The 21,656-nt window shown below is 37.8% G+C and overlaps 1 protein-coding gene across 1 annotated transcript in view; it reads left to right on the forward strand.

The window, feature by feature from the left end:
* The window catches only part of rspo2 (R-spondin 2), a 69,636-nt gene that overhangs the window by 24,574 nt on the left and 23,406 nt on the right, over window positions 1-21,656 (forward strand). The window contains exons 2-4 of the mRNA XM_051130356.1: window positions 4,719-4,907; window positions 18,365-18,508; window positions 18,731-18,919. Coding sequence (XP_050986313.1) covers window positions 4,719-4,907; window positions 18,365-18,508; window positions 18,731-18,919 — 522 coding nt within the window. The remainder of the gene's footprint in view (window positions 1-4,718; window positions 4,908-18,364; window positions 18,509-18,730; window positions 18,920-21,656) is intronic.

Consider the following 21,656-nt stretch of genomic DNA (forward strand, 5'->3'; position numbering starts at 1 on the left):
CATTCAATCAATGTGCTGATTCGAACATTGTTGTTCAAGCTCATGTTGACAGCAGCAGTTAAAGAAATCATTTAACTGCTGCAAGGCTTTGCAGAAACAGCTCTGACAGTGGGATGAAAGGAATAACACCCCTATGATTAAGGAACAGGGAAACGGTTTGTGATATTGCCATACCGCCCTCAATTAGGGAAATTCAATAAGGGAAACGCTCTGATAGTTCTCAGCTTTTTGATGTTCCAACCTCACGCCATTCCTGGTTTCCGCCTGTTCTCTTCGCTACGATTGCAATCAGGTCTGAAGTGTGTGGGCTGAGTTGGGGAGATTTTTACCAATTTACGGTGAATGTCAGGTTTCTATAAACAAGTTCAAACTGTATACCATATGTCTTTATGTGTGGTTTGGGAAAAAATGTGTCCAGATCATTTCCTCATCACAAAAACACTGAGGTCACATGGCATGAAACAAGCTACACAATAATGTTGCCTATTTTTTTGTTACCATGAAAACATCACGATACATACAAAAAAATACTGTAAATATTTCCTCTTGACATCTTGACATCCTAATCAGTTCTTGGGCTTTTTGTTGCAGACTACTTGATTGGCAACACTGCATTGTTTCAGTTTGACTATGTGTATAGCATACAGTATTGCCCTACAGCAGGGGTGGGGAACCTTGATCCTGGAGGGCCGGTGTCCCTGCAGAGTTTAGCTCCAACCCTGAAAAAAAAAACAACAACATGTATCCTGAAGACCTTGATTAGCTTGTTCAGGAGTGTTTGATTAAGGTTGGAGCTAAACTCTGCAGGGACCCCAGTCCTCGAGGATCAATATTCCCCACCCCTGCCCTACAGTATAGCATACAGAAACCTATTGTAATTGTTGGTCTGATCATCCAGACCAAACCATAAGTCATAGAGACGAAACCTGGAGGGATGGTAGTACCCATACCGCCTACACCGCCTGATGGAGGCGCTACAGCGTACAACAATTTTAAAGTACGAAATCACTCATAACTCCTAAACCATCCGTTGCCATCAATCGTCTAAACCATCAAAACACACAATTGTAAGCCTGTGAATTTTTTGCAAAACCTACTTTTGCGAACTAGTCCTAGGTTTTTCGCCCGACCAAACCAGTGCAGAAAGATTCTCTGGAGAGTGAATATTAATAATTATCAAAAAACAGCAGAACTTTCGACTTGGCAAAGGGATGCCAAAACGTTCACAGGGGGCAGGGCCACTTTTAGTACAATGAACTCCTGAATGGAATGAGATATCTCCGCCAAACTTGAGGTCAAAGGAAAAAAATTGCAGAGACTGTGTGAAATTTGAAAGAAATTGGCTAACTGGTGGGGGTGGGGGGTTGTGGCAGTATCGCATTTTTTAAAGGCATAAACGATACATTGTACACGATATTCATTTTGTATGATAGACCTCCTCGTTCTGATCAACTTTGCCTCGAGGACCACTGCTGTCAATCAAACTGATATTTAAATGATTGAAAAGATGTGAAAACCCTACTTGAGCTAGCTGTGAGCTAGTTCTAGGTTTTTCGCTCAATCTGGAAAAATTCTCTGGACTCTCTAGGTCAATAATTATCAAAAACTTGTTACAATTTACCCTTTGGGAAGCTATAAGGGGTTGTTTAGAAAAGGAGCCTGTCCAAATACACCCAAAAGCCTATAAAGCCTAAACGAAAACTCAAAACTTCACAAAACCCACTGAGCACATGCAACAGATGATTCTAAACATGCATGCAAAGTTTCAGGAAGATCGGACCACAGCTGGCACAATAACAGTCATAAATGTTATAAAAACATCATTCTATGGTAAATCACCTGGATTTTACAAAAATGCTATATTTGACATCACTATTTTTTTTTTAAATAACTACCACCGCTACAACAGATAAAACAGCATTTGTTATATATTTTATTAAAAATAAACTGGTTACTTTATGTCTTTCATCACATATTTAGTGCTCTGATCCCAAGCAGTTGTTTTTAAATAGTATTTGAAATACAGCATTAAAGACTGAGGTTGTATCTTACAGTATTTCGCCCCCTAGGATATCATTAATAGAGTTTTGAGCTCTAGTAAGGACCTTGTTCAGCTGAACTTTGACATAAATGTGACAACATTTGCAGTAAGTGAATAGTGAGCTGACAATGCTTACTGATCTTTAAGGGATAGTTCACCCAAAAATGCAAATTCAGTCATGAATTACTCACCCTCATGTCGTTACAAATCCGTAAGACCTTCGTTCATCTACGGAAGACAAATTAAGATGTTTTTTTTTGATGAAATCAGAGCTTTTTGACCCTGCATAGACAGCAACTGACACGTCCAAGACCCTGTAAGGTAATAAGGACGAGAATGCTTTTTGTGAAATTGTTAAATAAAGTCATTGTTTTTGGTTTATTTACACACAAAAAGTATTCTTGTAGCTTCATAAAATTACGGTTGAACCACTAATGTCACATGGACTATTTTAACAATGTCCTTACTACTTTTCTGGGCCTTAAATGTTGTAGTTGTGTTGCTGCCTGTGTTAGTTCTCTTGTATGGTTTGTCCTTCTCTCACAATGCTTTCACTTGTATAATTTAATGGAAAATATTTATTGGCACTAAACATGAAAAAAAAAAGAAGGAAGATTTGTATAAGCCATGAAATTTTGATGTTATTTTAAATGGTGCACTCTAAAATATTTATTCAGACTGAAGAAAAGATGAGGAGAAAAAGGAAATGGGGGAAAAAGGTCAGCAAAGTGCATGATATTTTATAAAGCATTGTGGTGGGTCGTCCAGTTCGGACCGTTACTCTATCTCGGTTTGTGATATTTAAAACTTGGCTTCAATCAATAGCAATGTCTCTGGTTTGCAGCTATTGTGTGCGCCCAAGGACATTTTCCTGTAAAGAGGACGCTAAGGAACTTACATTAAGAGACCTTTATTGTGAAACGGTATGGTCGTTACTGGCTCCTTTGTCTTCTACCAGCAACATGATCCTGCTCGGAGTCAATGCGGTTTTGGGCTTTCAGCGGCTGTCTGAACTCTACATACAGGAGTTGAGCTTTGAATCAAATCACTGTGCTGCTCACATTAAAAAAGGTTTCCTCTGCAAAAATGTCAGGCCTCGCTAGTGTCACGGTAATGACAGTTTCTTTAGTCATTGAAAGTTTTATGTGTCAATGAAAATGTCTGTGCGGCACACGTTTAACCGTTCAGCAGAGCACTTTGCAGTTAGCTTGCTCTGTGGTGTAGTGGTTTACAACTTAACGTTGCTGGTTCTGTTGCAAGACACAAGTCATGAGCTATCACCATGTTCCCTTAAGCGAAGCACTTAACCTCAGTAAGTGTACAGTAAGTTGTTTTGGATAAAAATGTATACTGTTGCTTTGCTACTTACAATACATTCTGCTTATCCCTACTAGGTCCCTACTTACATTTAATATTAAATCCATATGGGATACAGTTTTTCATGTATTTTAGTGTCTCACACCAAAATGCTTCGGTATTCATTGCATTTGAATTGGTGTACTATTCAATACACATTTGCATACAAGTGTCACTGACAGTCGGACAGTTGTGTATTTTATTGTTACAATTTCACTAGGTTGTGGCTAAATTATTAAAATGCACATATTTTACAACAAATGCAATGAACCTGCATCTTCAATGCATTTTAGCACTTAAAGGGATAGTTTACCCAAAAATTACCCCATGATTTAATCACACTCAAGCCATCCTAGGTGTATATGACTTTCTTCATTCAGTCAAATACAATCAGAGTTGTATTAAAACTTGTCCTGGCACTTCCAAGCTTTATAATGGCAGTGAATGGGTGTTGAGATTTTAAAAGCCAATAAAGTGCATCCACCCATTATGAAAAGTACTCCCCATTGCTCCAGGTTAATAAAGGCCTTCTGAAGTGAATTTGTGCGTTTTTGTTAGAAAAATATCCATATTTAAAACTTTATAAACCTTAATCTCTAGCTTCTGCTGACTGACGTACTCATTCTCAGGAGAGTGGCATTCCAGTGAATGGTGAGAATATGCTAGTGAGAACCAAGTTTTGTTTAACGCAAAGGAAAACGAGTCTCATCTTGGCTTGTATTGAAATCCTCCAACATTTTTCTTTACAAATCTTTATTTTAAACTTCTAATTCGTGACTGGTGCTTTGTTTTACTATCCTTTACGCTTCCACATCCGTCACTTCCGCGTTCGCCTACGTCCTACATCGACAGTTAACGAAAGCTAGAGTTACAGTTTATAAAATTTCTCCTGGACCTGTGTGGAGCACTTTTTATGATGGATGGATGTACTTTATTGGACTTCAAAATCGCAACAGCCATTTACTGCTGTTATATAGCTTGGAAGAGCCAGGACATTTTTTAATATAACTTTTTAACATAACTTGCATACATCTGAAAGAATAAACTCTACCTAGGACGTCTTGAGGGTGAGAAAGTCATGGAAAATGTTTCATTTTTGGCTAAACTATCTCTTTAATTTCTTTTTTGTACACATACAGTAAATAACTGACTGTGGTATTTTATTTCTACTTTGTGATAAATTATCACCAATGCTTTACTGAAATAGCAAGTGATGTGTGGTAATGAAACGGGGAGTGTTGGCAATTTGAGATGTTACATTAGCAATTTTTGGTGTTATTAGCTGGTAAACGTGTCTGCTTTGTGTCTTGCTTTATTGCAGCTAGCTATGGAGCTTATCCCATCTGTAAAGGCTGCTCGGTGTGTTCCAAGGACAATGGGTGTATGAACTGCCAACCCAAGCTCTTCTTGTTCCTGAGGAGGGAGAGGATGAGGCAGTATGGCGAGTGTCTCCATGCCTGTCCATCAGGCTACTATGGCATGCGCGGGACAGAGATCAACATGTGCTCTAGTAAGTAACACTTTCCCACTCATATACGCACATACACACACACACTGCCTGTTGTAGCACTGGTGTGTAGATGCTAATGCACAGACACGCTGGTTTAACATGGATTTGAGTGAGAGCTTAGCTCTGTAAAAAATAAGTTTATGTGGTCACGTACTGTGAATACTTTAAGTGAAGGAATACCGCTTTGCCTTTGATGTTCAAAACGCTTGTGGCTTGTAAATTTGTTGTGAGCGAACTGACAAATCTGTTGATTTGGAAAGTTACGACTTTGCATATTGACTTCTTTCCCAGCATTTCCATGTGGCATTACTGGTTTAAATGGTGTCTGACATACTTAGATCATGTGGGTCCCTTAGAATAGTACTCTTAGCATACTTATATTGCATTGTGAATGCAACAATTAGGGATTTTTGAAACCAAAAATACATATTTCCAAATTAACTACACTGTAAAAAACAATTTGTTGAGTCAACTTAAAATAATTTGTAACCTGGCTGCCTTAACATTTTTAATTCAGTCAACTCAAAAAAAGTTTATTCAACTTGAAATGTTAAATTATACTAAGTGACAACTTATATATTTGAGTTGAATCAACTTAAAATTTTAAGGCAACTGGGTTACTTACCCATCTGTTTAGTTTAGCAAACACAAATATCTAAGTTGTTACTTAGTACAACTTAACATTTCAAGTTGAATAAACTTATTTTAGTTGACTGAACCTAAAATTTTAAGGCAGCAGGGTAACAAATTATTCTAAGCTGACTCAACAAATTGTGTTTTTTATTTTTTACAGTGTAGTCGTTCATGTAACCAAAAAACTAGTCTTTGGTCTTGTTTTCTACACTGAATGCGTACTAAATGTTTTCTGTATTGACAAATCAGTCTTAAAAGATTAGTTCACTTCCAGAATAAAAATTAACTGATCATTTACTTGCCCCATGTCATCCAAGACGTTCATGACTTTCTTTCTTCGGTCAAAAAAAAAAGGTTTTTCCGGAAAACGTTCCAGGATTTTTCTCCATATAGTGGACTTAAATGGCGATCAATGGGCTGAAAGTTCAAATTGCAGTTTCAGTGCAGCTTCAACAAAGGGCTCCACAAGATACCAGCCAAGAAAAAGGGTCTTATCTAGCAAAAATGATTGGTCACTTTCTAAAAAATAAAAAAATGTATATACTTTTTAACCACAAATGCATTATGTAATCATTTCTATGTACACAAAAGGCCTATTTCTCTCAAATATTGTTCACAAATTTGTCTATATCTGTGTTAGTGAGCACTTCTCCTTTGCCGAGGTAATCCATCCACCTCACAGGTGTGGCATATCAAGATGCTGATTAGACAGCATGGTTATTGCACAGGTGTGCCTTAGGCTGCCCACAATAAAAGGCCACTCTAAAATGTGCAGTTTTACTGTATTGGGGAGGTCCGGGGGGGTCCGAAAACCAGTCAGTGTCTGGTGTGACCACCATTTGCCTCATGCAGTGCAAACACATCTCCTTCGCATAGAGTTGATCAGGTTGTTGATTGTGGCCTGTGGAATGATGGTCCACTCCTCTTCAATGGCTTTGCGAAGTTGCTGGATATTGCCAGAAACTGGAACACGCTGTCGTATACACCGATCCAGAGCATCCCAAACATGCTCAATGGGTGACATGTCCGATGAGTATGCTGGCCATGCAAGAACTGGGATGTTTTCAGCTTCCAGGAATTGTGTATAGATCCTTGCAACATGGGGGTGTGCATTATCATGCTGCAACATGAGGTGATGGTCGTGGATTAATGGCACAACAATGGGCCTCAGGATCTCGTCACAGTATCTCTGTGCATTCAAAATGCCCCATCAATAAAATGCACCTGTGTTCGTTGTTCATAACATACGTCTGCCCATACCATAACCCCACCGCTACCATGGGCCACTCGATCCACACGTTGACATCAGCAAACCGCTCACCCACACAAGGCCATACACGCTGTCTGCCATCTGCCCTGTATAGTGAAAACTGGGATTCATCCGTGAAGAGAACACTTCTCCAAAGTTCCAGATGCCATCGAATGTGATTTAGACAGATAACACAGATTTAGACATATTTGTGAACAATATTTGAGAGAAATAGGCCTTTTGTGTACTTAAATGTCTTAGATCTTTGAGTTCAACTCATGAAAAATGGGGGCAAAAACAAAAGTGTTGCGTTTATAATTTTGGTTTGTTTATAACATGTTTAACAAACCAATGTTTATACATTTTTTTTTTTTAATGAAACGTTTTGCTAGATAAGACCCTTATTGCTGCATTGAAACTGCAATTTGGACCTTCAACAGCTGATCCCCATTAAAGTCCACTATATGGAGAAAAATCCTGGAATCCTGTAGTCTTTTGGTATGTGATTTCTCTAAATAAACATAGAAGGATGTTTAGACAACTTCATTAACTGGCTAGTTGGCTGCTGCACGTCACCCATGCTTAGAAACAATCGTGAAATAAGAAAAGAAAATTCTTGTATTTGTCTGCAAAGAGCAATATAATAGTCCTGTTGGGATTATGTATCCTTCTACTTCCATACCCTGTGTTTTATAACCTTATTTTAACATTTGCACCAGGCCTGAGACACTCTGAACCTTTGAGGTTAAGTGAAAAGCCTGAGGTGTTGGCTTTGTGTTTCATGTAAAAACAAAACTCCAACTCTGTGGATTGTTAAGCCAAACCCCTGACAGACAAACTTTAAACCTCAGAGAAGAGTGTCAGGACCTACAATACTAATAAACCCAGATGCAGTACAGACACCCCTGTATTAAAAAATTAGTTCTTTCTCACTCAACAAACTTGATACAGATTTATTTGCCATTTTTATCAAAAGAAGAGGAGGGAAAACATTTAAACACCTCATTTACCATAATCTACTTAGCGTTATAGAGTTTTCCCGTTCTTGACTGCTAATCAAAATAATCAACCTACATTTTATAAAGCTGTGGAGAAAAGAAAAAGACATGTTGTTTTCTGAGACTGTGTCCTCCAACCATTCATTGTCCTGCGTGAATTTTGATTTTAAATGATACTGATATGTGGCCAGTTAATCTGGATTCCTTTCATAGAGAACTTCTCCCAGAACAAAACCTCACATTGTCACGTAGCATCAAATCTCCGCGCAAAGCCTACTTTGATGTGATCGCTGTTTCAGTCATGACTTTGTAATCCAGCTTCGCATTTGACCCTCCTCCTTAAGTTATCCTTTTTCTGTCGCTTTCGCTAAGCTCTTCATGTCTGTCAGTCATAATAGGATGTTCTATCAGGGTTAGTGGAAGAACTACTCGTTGGGTCACTGGGAACACATTGAAAGTCGCTCCGTTTTCCCTCTTGTCCAGGATTTCAGCGCAAATTCATTCTTCTCTGAGCCTGGAATGGTGGATTACATTGGAGTTGATCGTGTTTTTAAAAACGGGCTCTGAAATCACTTAAGCAGCAGCTGCTTATCATTAGACCCTAAAAGTGTGTGTGATCCTATCTCGTTTAAGAATGTTTTGCAGAATCGTCGGGCCTGAGTGAAAACAAAGGCAAAGAGGAGACAGGTTTGCACTACATCAGTGCAGACTCTTCCGCTGGAGCCATGGGGTGGGGTCGAGCGCTTTTGAAATCCTCTCGCCAGATTGAACACTCTGACCTACTGTACCTCTGGCGAGCATCATGTGCGTGACCCAAGCATCTCAAATGAGTAGAGGGAAAGACTGGACTTGTTTTTCTCTTCTGTGAGAAGATGAGCCCACTGTTAGGAACCTACTTTGAAACCAAGCTTACTTTGTTGCCGAGCTACAAGGTACTTGTAAATTACATTATATGTTTGAAATCAGTTAAAGGGATAGGTCACCCAAAAATGAAAATTCTGTCATCATTTACTCACTCTAATGTCAGTGACTTTCTTCTGTGCATTACAAGTCAATGGAGACATTCATCAAGGTAAAACTATTAAAAATAATTTCGATAAGTCAAATAAAGTAAATTAAAATGTAAATAACTTTAAAAACTAGACATGTTACTTTGGCAGCTAACTGAAATAAGTTTAAGTTGAAGTGCTAAAGTTACTAAAACTGAAATAATAAATCCAACTAATTAAAAAGTGCATAAAATGAATAAAACTTAAAATTAAGAAGAAAACTGAAAATATATTAAAAAAACAATTTAAATTAGTAATAAATACTAATAAATTTGATTCAGTATTGGTTATTTTGGATATATATCAATTACAGTACATGGCAAATTTTCTCAAGGAAAAAAAAATCATGTAAAATATACATGACAGTCAGTTCCTACATTACTATAGTTTTTAAGGTTAAAATGAGCTGATTTGTATACAAGGGCTCAAATTACACTTGGAGTTTTTACAGTTACATCATTATATTTCTTCTCCAATTCATTTTTTGAAATATAAATATTTAAATGGTGGCTGTCATAAAAACTTGACAGATTTATTCAAACATAAATTAAACATTAAAGAACAGTAAAACAGTGTTATATGGTTCATTTTCCTAGCTGATTAAAGAGTTTATGGTAACCAAATATGTTTTTTATGAGGAAAAGTGACGTTACGTGACATATTGTTTATAAGCTGTTATATAGATGTCTTTGTGTGGTTAAAACACTGACTGAGAGATTACATGAGACAGTATACGTATTTCGGCAAGTTGCACCCTTTCTTTCAGCATACCTTCGGATGTTTATTTATGTTTATTCCGTGCTGAAACTGGTATTAATGCGGTGGAGATGTTCATGTGCGTTTCATACTGCCACTTCCACCCCACATTAAACAGCGCAAAAAGACTTTTATTGTTTGAATACTGTAATAAAATGGAGAGAATTTGATATCTCAGACTTTGTTTCACATCAAAAGTAACAAAGCACAAAGCTCATTGCGATTTATTGGATGGGAAGCATGCTACAATGTTCTGTTCATTAACTTTATTAACTTTCATTAACATTACTAAATACTTTAATAGCATGTAAATAATACTCATAATACCAATAACACTGTTTCGCAGAAGAAACAAACTCATACAGCTTTAGAATGACATGATAGCAAGTAAATGGGTGAATTATCCCTTTAAGAGCAGAATTTCTCTAACACAAAAACATCATTAAGATATCAAATAAATGCAACATCATACCTAGTTTATTAATAAACTTAAATTTGCAGTAAATGCAACTAATTACATAACTGATTCGAAAACTGTAAAATGAACACGTGCAGTGCAGGGAATTCCAGTTTGTTAGAAAGAACCATCCAAATGAAGCTATTTGCTAAATAAATCAGTCTTTAGAGTGTTATTTGAGAGAGAAACATAGTTGGAGAGCGTGTTTAATTATTACCTGATCCCACTAGATTGTTTGGCTCTGTGTGTGATAAAATATGACATAAATTAGTAGCCTCTCTGCTGTTGGTTATTTGCTCCCAAACACTGCTGCAGCCTACTACTGAAGCTAACCAGATAAAAAGAGAGTGTGGGAAGGATGAAGGCGAGATAAATGCTAGAAAGGAGAGTCTGAATGTAGAGAGAAATGGTGCGACGGTACCATCGGTTTTTCCTCAGGTTAAAGTGAAAGCCCTCTTCCTCATCCATCTTGCACCCTCCTTTTCTCCCTTTACATTTGAAGTCCTTCAGTGTCACCACAAGGAACCCCCACACCCTCTTTCTCACGGATATCTAAGCAGATACATGAAAAGCCTGCAAGCTGAGACTGGTTTCAACCATAACCTTTACAGCAGCCATCAAGGTACTTACCAGCTTACTCTTCACGGAGGCAGGGCTGTGAGTTTTAATGCTGACTTCTTGACTTCATGAATTATTTTTCACATGATTGATAGCCTGTGTGTAAGCAGCCTTCCAGTGAATAAAAGATATTGGCCCCAGATGACCTCAAGTTTGTCCGCATGTGAAGTTCCCTGTTCTCTCTTTACTCATATGGAAATCCTTTTTAGAGCTTTCTGATTGCCAATATCCTAGACGTGTAGTTCAAGTATCACAGTTCATCCAGGACTAATATATGTGCCACATGAGAGCCCCCATGTCAAGGATAATTGTTTCATCCAATTTTATACTATGTTTTATCGTCCCTGATGTTGTAAAAATCCATTCCTATTGTTCTGTTGTTGTAATTATTCCCACTTTGTCACTGTTTTAAACAGTCGAACGCAGGCATTTGAGTAAGTCCGTTCGAAACCTTCCTAATCTTCTGAGTTTTACGGGTAGTTTTGATAATCCGATGGGACCGCGGTGGACCTCAGCCACACGAAAGGACTTTAAGTTGCCTACAGTGGTACCCAAATGTAGTTAAACAATCAACGCAATTCCGCAATACGTCCTTCCAATGAGGTAATGAGTCCTGTACCCTCTGGAAAAGAATGGGTTGCAGTTAAAGTGATGTCATGTGGGACCTGCAAACGAACAGTTGCCGTTGGCACCTCTGTCTTACTCTCACACAAGAGAATTCGATTTGCCAGACAGTGTAAGTGGTACACCTATCCTCAACCCAGCGAGTTTTACAGCTCTGTTCAGTCATCGAGAATTTAGACGGCTCTTGTAAAGTTGAATTTAATACACTGTACATTTATAGAGACTTTAATAGTTGTCATTTTTTTGTATTATAGTGGTCTACAAAAAAATTGACTGTTAGGCCACACTTTGAAAAAAAATGAATATTATTGCATTTAAAAACAAAACATCAAACCAAGTGACATCTGCAAACAATTGATGTTAGACTTCTTCTCAACCACTTTTTGAATGACTTTCCAACCAATTGAACTTTTAACCACTTATGTTTGACAAGCACAAATGTGTTTTTATTTAAATTAGTTTTATTTATTTATGCATGCTGTTATATATTGTTTCATATATGTGACCCTGGACCACAAAAGCAGTCTTAAGTAGCATGGGTATATTTGCAGCAATAGCCAACAACACATTGTATGGGTCAAAATTATTGATTTTCTTTCTTTTTTTTTAATGCCACAAATAATTAGAATATTAAGTAAAAATCATGTTCCATTAAGATTTTTTGTAAATTTCCTATCGTAAATATAATAAAATTTAATTTTTGGTTAGTAATATGCATTGAACTTCATTTGGACAACTTTGCAGACAATTTTCTCAATATTTTTTTTATTTGTTGCACCCTCAGATTCCAGATTTTCAAGTAGTTGTATCTCATAGTTGTATCTCGGCCAAACATTGTCCTATACTAAGCTTATAGTACATATAACCACTTGGTTTGATGCAATGACATTTATACATTTTAATGTGCGATTTAAAGTTCGAATATACCATTTTTGTGGTTAGTGTCAATTAGGCTGGCCACAAACTTGAAGAGTTTGAGGCTGATTTTTTAGCCCAATTTACAACCCTGATTGACTGGGGGGTGTGGCCTGATTTTGTCAATATTTTGTCCAAAAATAAAAAAACGTAAATACGTACGTTACTGCACGTTTCGTGGCAGTTTCAAAGTGAAATATCCAGAGAGTGGTGCTAAAACACACGTTCAATACATGATCGTGGCACGTTTTTATTATGTTGGTACAGGCACGTATTGCTGTGTTTTTATAACGCTGCTTGAGGTACATATTGCGGCTGTTCAGAATTCAAATATCCAGGAAGTGTCGCTAAAGGTTAATACTCTGTTATGTTGGAAATATCCCCTACACCAAACCCAACCCTGAACCTACCCGATAGTGTTAACAAATGCAAAAGTAATATAAAAACGCATTTGTTAATGCAGATGTTTTGTCGAACCATAGTTTCACGGGGTTCGTAATGGAGCTCTTCATCACTCAAGTGCAACTCTGTATCGCATGAGCTACCGAGCAATCCCACTGAATTAGAAAATGCATGCATATGAAGCTGTATATGTGATGATGTTCACAAGTATCAGTTTTCAATCACGCAGGATGTTAAAATTGTCCTAAAGTCATACCATAATATTCTGCAAGTAATTGTGTGAATATTAGGATTTATTAATCAAAACTCTGTACCTGTAAATAATATTTTGTGTGAAAAGGAATAAAAGTTGTTGGAGTTTTACTGCCTAGTGTCCATTTCAACTGAAAACTGCAGTGATTCGTACATATAGGTTTTTTCAGTTTTGCAGAAATGCATATAGAGGCAAAACTTACATGTCTATAAAAGTGAACGGGTAAAAGTAGGCTACTTTGACTCAGAAGTTCAACATTTTCACTTTAAGTTTAGCTTACCTGTCGAGAAGAAACTCTGCAAGTTTGTTGTATTGACTGAAACCCAAACATTCCATCAAAATCCTCCATCTTGCAAAAACACTGCCATTGTTTACCCTTGTTTCACCCCGTTGTCTGTCTCTGTGTATTTTGGCAAGTCTTTGAATTTTGGCTTGCACTTCTGTAATGGAATCTAAAATTATTTTTCACCGGCTAAACACTGGCCTGAATGCAATGATTGGACAAACATTTTATGGTCCTGTAACTTCCACAGAAGTCACAAAGCTGGTTAAAAATCAGCCGAAATCATTTAGCATCTAAATAAATTTGAATGTAGCTTCCTCTCTTGCAGGGAATTGCCTGTAGACAGTGCAAATAGATGCTTCAAGGTCCTCAAGGAAACCCCAGAGGGCTTGTTGTACCCACTGGCACATTTTTGGGTGTGAGAAAGTCAACCGCATGATATGCACACCATAAACAAAGCAGGTCAGATGGGACAGGCTCTTTCAGCGAGGCACTCTTAGTACGAGAAATGGAAAAATGTGGCCGTATTTAGCACTCCCCAAGCATGGGCATCCCTTGTGCACCGCAGATGACTGCTGAATACTATGCATTGGTTACTGTGACCTCAGGGCCGACTACCAAAGTTACCCCTTGTTTACACGGCCCTGCCATATAGGATTTAAAGTCGATTTTTAGTAGAAAATAAGTTACTGTTACATATTTAATTGCTTAAAAATGAAGTAAACTTTCAACAGCCTTGGCCAACGTGGTTCGCAGCCGCTCAAATATGACACTGGCTCGAATGTCCACAGTATAATTTGCTTTATTGTTTTTTTGTTTCATCCAGACCACAGCAGAGAGGCATTCCTGCCACAAGTCTTTCAGGATTAGATCACCCCTAAAGCTTGATGATTCAACTCAACATGCACTTGACTTGAAAACCACATTGAAAGCCAAGTGGAAAAAAAGGACAAACATAAATCTCAAGCAACAGTTTGCAGCCGAGTAGGCAATTTCAGTTTCCTCTAATGTTCTGTTTAGGCTTATTTTTTTGTCCCTCTTGCATCGGGCCTTCATCAGATTCCCACCGTCCATCCTTATTCCCATGTCTCTGCAAGAACAAGAGATCTAATTATATCACATTAGTCTCCTGTTATCATCTATGCCTTCAAAAATGGCACCAAGGTTAATCATATTGGAATAGTAGCATCTCACCTCCGTAGAGGACCGTTTTTTTTAATGGGGCTCTGTCTGGCTCAGGGATTTCAAACTCTATCTACATTTTTAAATTGTATGTTATATGCTTTGAGACCTAATCTAAACCTTCTCACTGATACCTTTTGAAACTCAAACCAAATTCACTCATAGGCATGTATAGCATTAACTGATAGTCCAACGCAGCGATTTTTGATATTGCAGCATCTGCACATGATCATGGATGACAAATGACATTTCATGACGAGTCAGTCCAGTCACTGTCTGACTCGTGTGCCAATAGTTGCTCTTTCTGCTTTTTCCTCCTCAATTCCCTGTTGAAGTAAGCGATCCAAAAGGTGATGACAGCCTCCCTATGGCTGCAATATATCAGGCGGAGGACAGAGGCGGCTTTTCTGTTACAAAGCTCATTTATTAGCTGTTGCTCCCTGTCATAGATTGGACATGTAGGGACATAGAGACTCCTAGAGCTCTGATTACTTTGGGAACAAAAGCGAGTGGATCCATCTGTGTGGCCTTCTTCTTCTCCTCAGACTCTACGCCAAGATCTCTACAGCACAGCGTAACTTGACCAGCCAAAGCACGTGTTTATCAAACAAAAGATGCAGTTCTGCCCTGGTGTCTTGGCTGATGTAAAGACAAGGGTGTTAAAGACAATGATATGATGAAGATGTATTTTTTGTTGTTCGAATGGCGTGTTTTACATTCTTGCCCTGCAGCAAAACTACGAGACAACACGGCTCGTCTCTTTAATCTGTGTGTCTCGTCAGTTCAGTCTAAGTCTGTATTACATTTGTTGCAACCGTGGCTTAGCAGTTAGAAAGCATATGAATAGGATCGGTGGTGCTTTTATGGGGACCACAAGTTCGAGTCTAGTCTCCATAATAGGGCTCAACAATAATAAGGCCTGCTGACTTTTTGTAACTTGTTGATTAAATGAATGTTTATGGCTTAATATAATGTCAATTATGTCTCTTACTAAAATATGTATTAGAAAACCCATGAAAGATTTAAGTCATTTTAAAAAAACATATTGTTTTATATGTATTTTGGCCCGGGGGGGCGCCATTATTTAGACGACATCAAATGGTTGCATTCAGTGAGCTACTGGCACTACCTGTTGCTATTTTTACAGCAACGCAACTGTAAATAAAATACTGATGCAATGCCACATTTTGCAGCTTTTGGTTGTAATGTTCAGTCAAAGGGCAACAAAAGAACCGTTGTAAATCTTCATTGATCTTCAACATTTCCTAGCGATGTTAAGATGCCTGTGGATGAATAAAATTTCCTAAAGATCCGCATCCTAAAGATCCGTTCTTTCCACGTTAGCCCTAGTAGATTTAAGGCTTTTAGTAGACCACAGCTGCTGAATGAGCTTACAATTGGCAGAGACAAAAAACGTTAGATGCCATCCTGGCAGGATGTAAATGTCATGACGCTGCAGCCTCTGAAAGAGTTTCTCAGTGCGAATTTGGGGAGCTTGGGATCCTTGTGGGAAAAAAATCGATGGTACGGCATTTGGTTTAAATCTGCGCTTATATCCATCGCCACTTGGAAGCTCTTTCGGTAGCTGTGGTCGTCGTATCAGTATTTTTTTTTTTTTTTGTATACATTATACATTATTTTTAAATGTATACAAATGTATACATTTAAAAATTATAATTAAAATAATAAATAATATAAGGAAAAATAAATAATTATTTATTTTTGGCAGGGCAAAGCAGATTCAGAACTGCATAATTTCCTGTCATCTCTCTGGTAATAATTAAGCAATAAAATATTAAGGTTGGGCCTGCTGTGTGTGTAATTAGGCTTAAGGAGTGTTGCTTGACATCCAGAACATACGGGACTAGAAATATTGGTTTTAAACTTCGCGAAAGGTCAAAAAATACCTTATCACAGTCATTGGCCTGGGAGTGATAATGATGGTGATTATGGTTGTTTGCAGTGCAATATGTGTGTGTTATTTTCTCTGCATGAGATTGTTTGGACTGGTTAAAGAAAGCGTGAGAGATCAGGAGAAGTGGGCGGAGGCTTTAGGGTTTCAAAGGAAGAAGGGGAAGGACTCGTTTGTTGGGAAGGAATGTAGTTGAGGAGACAGGCTGGTTAGCTGGAGATGGTCTAATTAGGGGGGTGTGATGGTGAGAACCTTCACGAAACCCAGAGAGGGTCAGAGATTAAAGCATAAGCCTTATCTCTTTGTAATGTGCCAGATTTTCACTTGCAAACCTTCTTTTTTAAATGCATGTTTATCTGTAGACTGGTAAAGATTACCAACTTCCCACTGAAGATCTGTAAACAAGGTGCCTTGATGTACCTGAATGGAACCTGCAACCAGCTTCACATGGATGTGGACAGCTGTAATCTGAGATTCAGTGCCTATCAGGCAATCGGGCTTCTGAAGAAGCTTTTAAGAAGCGCCATAAATTAGACAGCTCTCAGTGGCTCCTTTTAATTATGCAGGCCAGCGCATCGCCCTGTTGGTGTGGCTCATGTAATTTCGCTTTGCCTGACGTGCTATTTGCAGAGTCACAACTTGATGACATGCTGGCACATTGCCCTTGTTATGCTGTGGCAAGGCGGGGCGTGGGAGGATCGGTGTGGCGGTATTGCCTCCTTCACAGTGTCTTGACCCCTGTTTCCCTTCCACCCAACCTCATGATGTCCCAGACTAGAACATTTCACTTAGGCCTAGACTATGACCTTTCAAGAATTTTTGCGATAGGGTCTTTTTATGCTGAGTTTGTTTATAATTTGTCAAATTCTTACACTAATAATGATCATAATTTGTCATAAATCATACATTTATCCTAATAATGATTTAATGTTAAATTCTTGTTCAAACTTCACTTATATTTATGTTAATAATTTTAATGCTAAGTTGTTGGTGAGAAATTGCTAAGTTTTTATGCTAATGCAGATTTTATGTTAAGTTCTTGTTGAAAACGTAAGATTTTATGCTATGGTCTTGCTGAAAATTTTTGAAAGTTGAAAGTTTCTGAAAGTTTTATTCTAATGATTTTAAGAAAAGTTTCTACCAAAACACTGCCAAGATTTTATGATAAAAATGATTTTATGCTGAGTTTGTTTATAATTTGTCAAATTATTACACTATGAATGTTAATTTATCTTTTTTTAAATATTATAATAATTTCAGTTCTTGCTGAAATTCAGCTGTTTTTTATGCTAATAATGATTTTATGCTAAATTTTTGTTAATCTTTTCGATCTTGTGGTAATGATTTTGTCATTTTCTTGCTGAAAATGTATGTTTTTATGTTATGATTATAATGAATAATGTAATAACGATTTTAAGCTAAATTTGTGTTATAACTACACTCAGATGTATGTTAATATTTTTATTGACAAGTTATTGGCGAGAAATTGCTTAGATTTTATGCTAATACAAAGTTTATGCTAAGTTCTTTTTGAAAACTTAAGTTTTTATGCTAATAATGTTATGCTAAGTTCTTTTTTATAATTTATCAAGTGCTATGCTACCAATTATTATTTTATGCTATATTCTTGTTCATTATTTGCTAAAATTGTATGTTAATAATGATTTTATGCTAGGGTCTTGCTGAGATTTTATGCAAGTGAGGATTTTATGCTGATTTTATGGTGTGCCACCGCTTGCTCGGTCCAGAGAGAGCGAATGAGAGCAATACTTTCCTTCTAACTCTGTACTCTTAAACGCTTGGAGATGTTCTGCTTTCCTTTCTTCTGCGAAGGGGTCATGATGAGGTAATTCCTCATTCCGGATGTCATCACATCTTTGGAGTTCTATGCAGCCCTAAAACTCTCACACCCCACACTCCCTGGCTTAGCATGCATGTCAGAGGAAGCTGCACTGGAATATCTCACTCCCCTGAAGAGAAAAGCTACAGAAGGCATCAAAATGCCTTTTTCCCAAACCATAATCCTTCTCTCCCGCCAATCCCCTCCCCCACCCTTCAGTCTGCTCCAGATGAGGAGGTTTTGTCTGCTGTCCCGACTGACGTCTGTCTCTCTTGTTTCTTCACAGGGTGTAGGATAGATAACTGTGAGGCCTGCTTCAGCAAAGACTTCTGCACAAAGTGCAAGCCTGGTTTTTACTTGCACAAGGGCCGTTGCTTCGAAAAGTGTCCCGAGGGCTTTGCTCCTCTGGATGACAGTATGGAGTGTGGAGGTAAGGAAACCTTTTATACAAGCCTACTGGAAAATGAACGTGATAATGCGTTTGTAACCAATCTAAGATGGTCTTTAATTTTTTCAAACTAGCTAGACCATCTTGAATGACAGTGACAAAGTGGTCAAACCAGTTTAACATAGTGGCTGATCAGTCAATGAATGAAAGTTTTAATCATCATCATCTACTTCTCTAAATTCTGTTTCTATTTAATCTAATTAGAGGGTTGCGAGGTGGGCCAGTGGAGTGATTGGGGGACCTGCACCAGAAGAAACAAAACCTGTGGTTTCAAGTGGGGTCTGGAAACCCGAACACGGCATATTGTGAAGAAGCCGCCAAAGGACACGATACCATGTCCGACCATCGCTGAGTCCAGGAGATGCAAAATGGCTATGCGACATTGCAGGAGAGGTGAGTGTGCGTACAGTAATTGGATTAGCATATGTGCTTATGCCTTCAATACAAGCCCTTGTTTAAAATACAAATCATTCATTCCATCTGCAAATCGTCAATTTCATTAGATTTCCAAACCTACTTTGCTCAAAGAAGGAAATATCGCTGTGGCTTTTTCGTCTGTATCTCACCTGTTTAATCTTGAGCTCTATTTTTTTGGATCGAAAAGTCGGCTGCCCGACCTCAACCCCTCGATTTGGGTTTTCAGTGTCGACTGGCATTTTCATTCATGATTTATTAGTATTTTTCCATGCTCACTTTAGCCAGCTCGCCTTAGGTTTTTCTCTCTCTCTTTTCTTGAGAGCGTATGTGTTCTCTCACTTATTCTCCTCTCCTCCCAGTGGAATTCCTTAAAGTATGAAGTGCAGGTTTCCTCAATGGTACTCTGTTTCCTTTCTCTATAAGAGAGTTATTTGCGGTAGGTGGTGCATGTATTTTACCACTAAAACGAGAAGTCAAATCGGAGGGAAAATATTTTTTGAGTAAATAGAGCCAAGGAAACATATTTTATAAAGTGTTTAGTTTGAGAAGAGATGGGCCAAGTTTACTCGTGGAAATAATTACCGTATTCAGGAGGGCTTATCAGGGAAAACTCACGATGATAATTAATCGAGACGTTTCCTCGTAGTTTTTTTTCACCCTGCTCACCTGAACAAACCTAAATCTTTTTGCGGTCACTGACTTATGATACTGTCACACCGAGTACACATGTAATTTCAATTTCGGAGGTCAGTAAAGGACAACACATTCACATGCAAACGTTTTTTTGACTGATTATGGAAAGGTTAATTGTCAACCCAGAGACCTGAGGCAATACAAAGTTGAACTTACTCAGTTTCCACTGTTTATTTAGGTACCTCAGTCTTGTACTATATCTACATTTCCATAATGTCCGCCTCAGTATCAGGTCACAGCCACTGAATTTTGTTCTGTGAGGTATTACCAGTTTCAAAAAGTGCATTGTTAAAGCGGAATCCATTCATCTTCACTTAAATCATTTGAAAAGGCCTACATTTGTACTGTACATAGACACTCTGAGAGTTGCTTTAGAGAGGTGCTGATTGAGTGAATATGAATCAGACATGTCACATGGCCATTTTCCCCATTTAGTGGTTGTAAGGTGGGGAAGGAAGGTTGGAAATAGTGATTCTCTGGCACGTCTTCCTTCTGTACCCTACATTGGGTCTGTCCACAGGAATTTTTCCCTCCCTAATTTAGCTCCTCTTGACCTTTTCCAGGAGTATTTTATAGTCATCTTTAATTAAAAACTGGCATTGTGATGCATGGTTACTGGTCTCAATTATCTCATCTGAGGTCAGTGAGCCATTGTTAAAGTCTTAACTGAACACGGGGTGAAGCCGTTCATTTGTTACCTTTAGAAATCACTTTGCAAGTAAGCTTATGGAGGTCCTACGTAGTAATATGGTCAGTATGAGTTACTAAGTCAGCATGAGTTTTCCACTGAGATGTACTATGACAAGTGAATATTTTGACAGACTGATTCAAAGTGGTAACTCATGTTTTTGAACAGTTACTTAAAAGAAAATCCCTCTTACGAGTCATTAGTATGGGAATCATACATCACTATGCTGTATGTTTCTGTTTCACTAAAAAGAACCAGTTCAAAAGAGTCATTTATTTATGATGACTCTTTATTTATTTATTTATCAGGCTACTCAATTTGTACTGTATGTTGATTCATTTAAAAGGAATAGCTCATGAAGATAATTTGTTTGTGAATTGTACTACACTGATCGTGCATTATGTTTGAACTGATTCATAAGAGTCATGTGTTAGTGAATCCAGCAACTCTTGTCACAATGCATGTTTTTAATTCACCAAAAGAAGCTGTTCAAAAGGGTCGTTTGTTCATGAATCGAGCTACACTGTTTTTGCAGCATGTTTATGATTCACTAAAACAGAATCATAAGACTCATTTGTTAATGAATCATGCTGGTCACACTGTATGTTTTTGATTCACTAAAAAGAACCAGTTCAAAAGAGTAATTTATTTGTGAATCAGGATACTCAAGTAGCACTGTATGTTTTGGATTCATTCAAAAAGAACAAGCTCATAAAGATAATTTGTTTGTGAATTAGACTATGCTGATCGTGCATCATGTTTTTGGTTCACTAAAAAACACTGATCCATAAGAGTCATGTGGTAGTGAAACAGGCTACTCTGGTCACAATGCATGTTTTTGATTCACAAAAACAAGCTGTACAAAAGAGATGCTTGTTCGTGAATCGAGCTACTCTGGTTGTGCAGCATGTTTATGATTCACTAAAACAATATCATAAGAATCATATGTTAATTAATCATGCTGGTCACACTGCATGTTATTGATTCACAAAAAAAAGCTGTTCAAAAGAGTTGTGTGTTCATGAATCAAGCTACACTGGTTGTGCAGCATGTTTATGATTCACTAAAACAGAATCAGAAGAGTCATTTGTTAATGAATCATGCGTACACTGGTCACACTGTATGTTTTTGACTCACTAAAAAGAACCACTTCAAAAGATTCATTAGTTCCTCATTTGGGCTTTACTGGTTGCACTGTGTTTTTAATTCACTACAACAACCAGCTAATAAATGAATAAAGGTAATAAAGAACAGATTAATAATAGTCATTTGTACGTGAATCAGGCTACACATCATAAGAGTCTTTTGTTAGTGAATTGGATTATACAGGTT

This window comes from Labeo rohita, chromosome 16, assembly GCF_022985175.1.
Source record: "Labeo rohita strain BAU-BD-2019 chromosome 16, IGBB_LRoh.1.0, whole genome shotgun sequence".
NCBI classification, from domain to species: domain Eukaryota; kingdom Metazoa; phylum Chordata; class Actinopteri; order Cypriniformes; family Cyprinidae; genus Labeo; species Labeo rohita.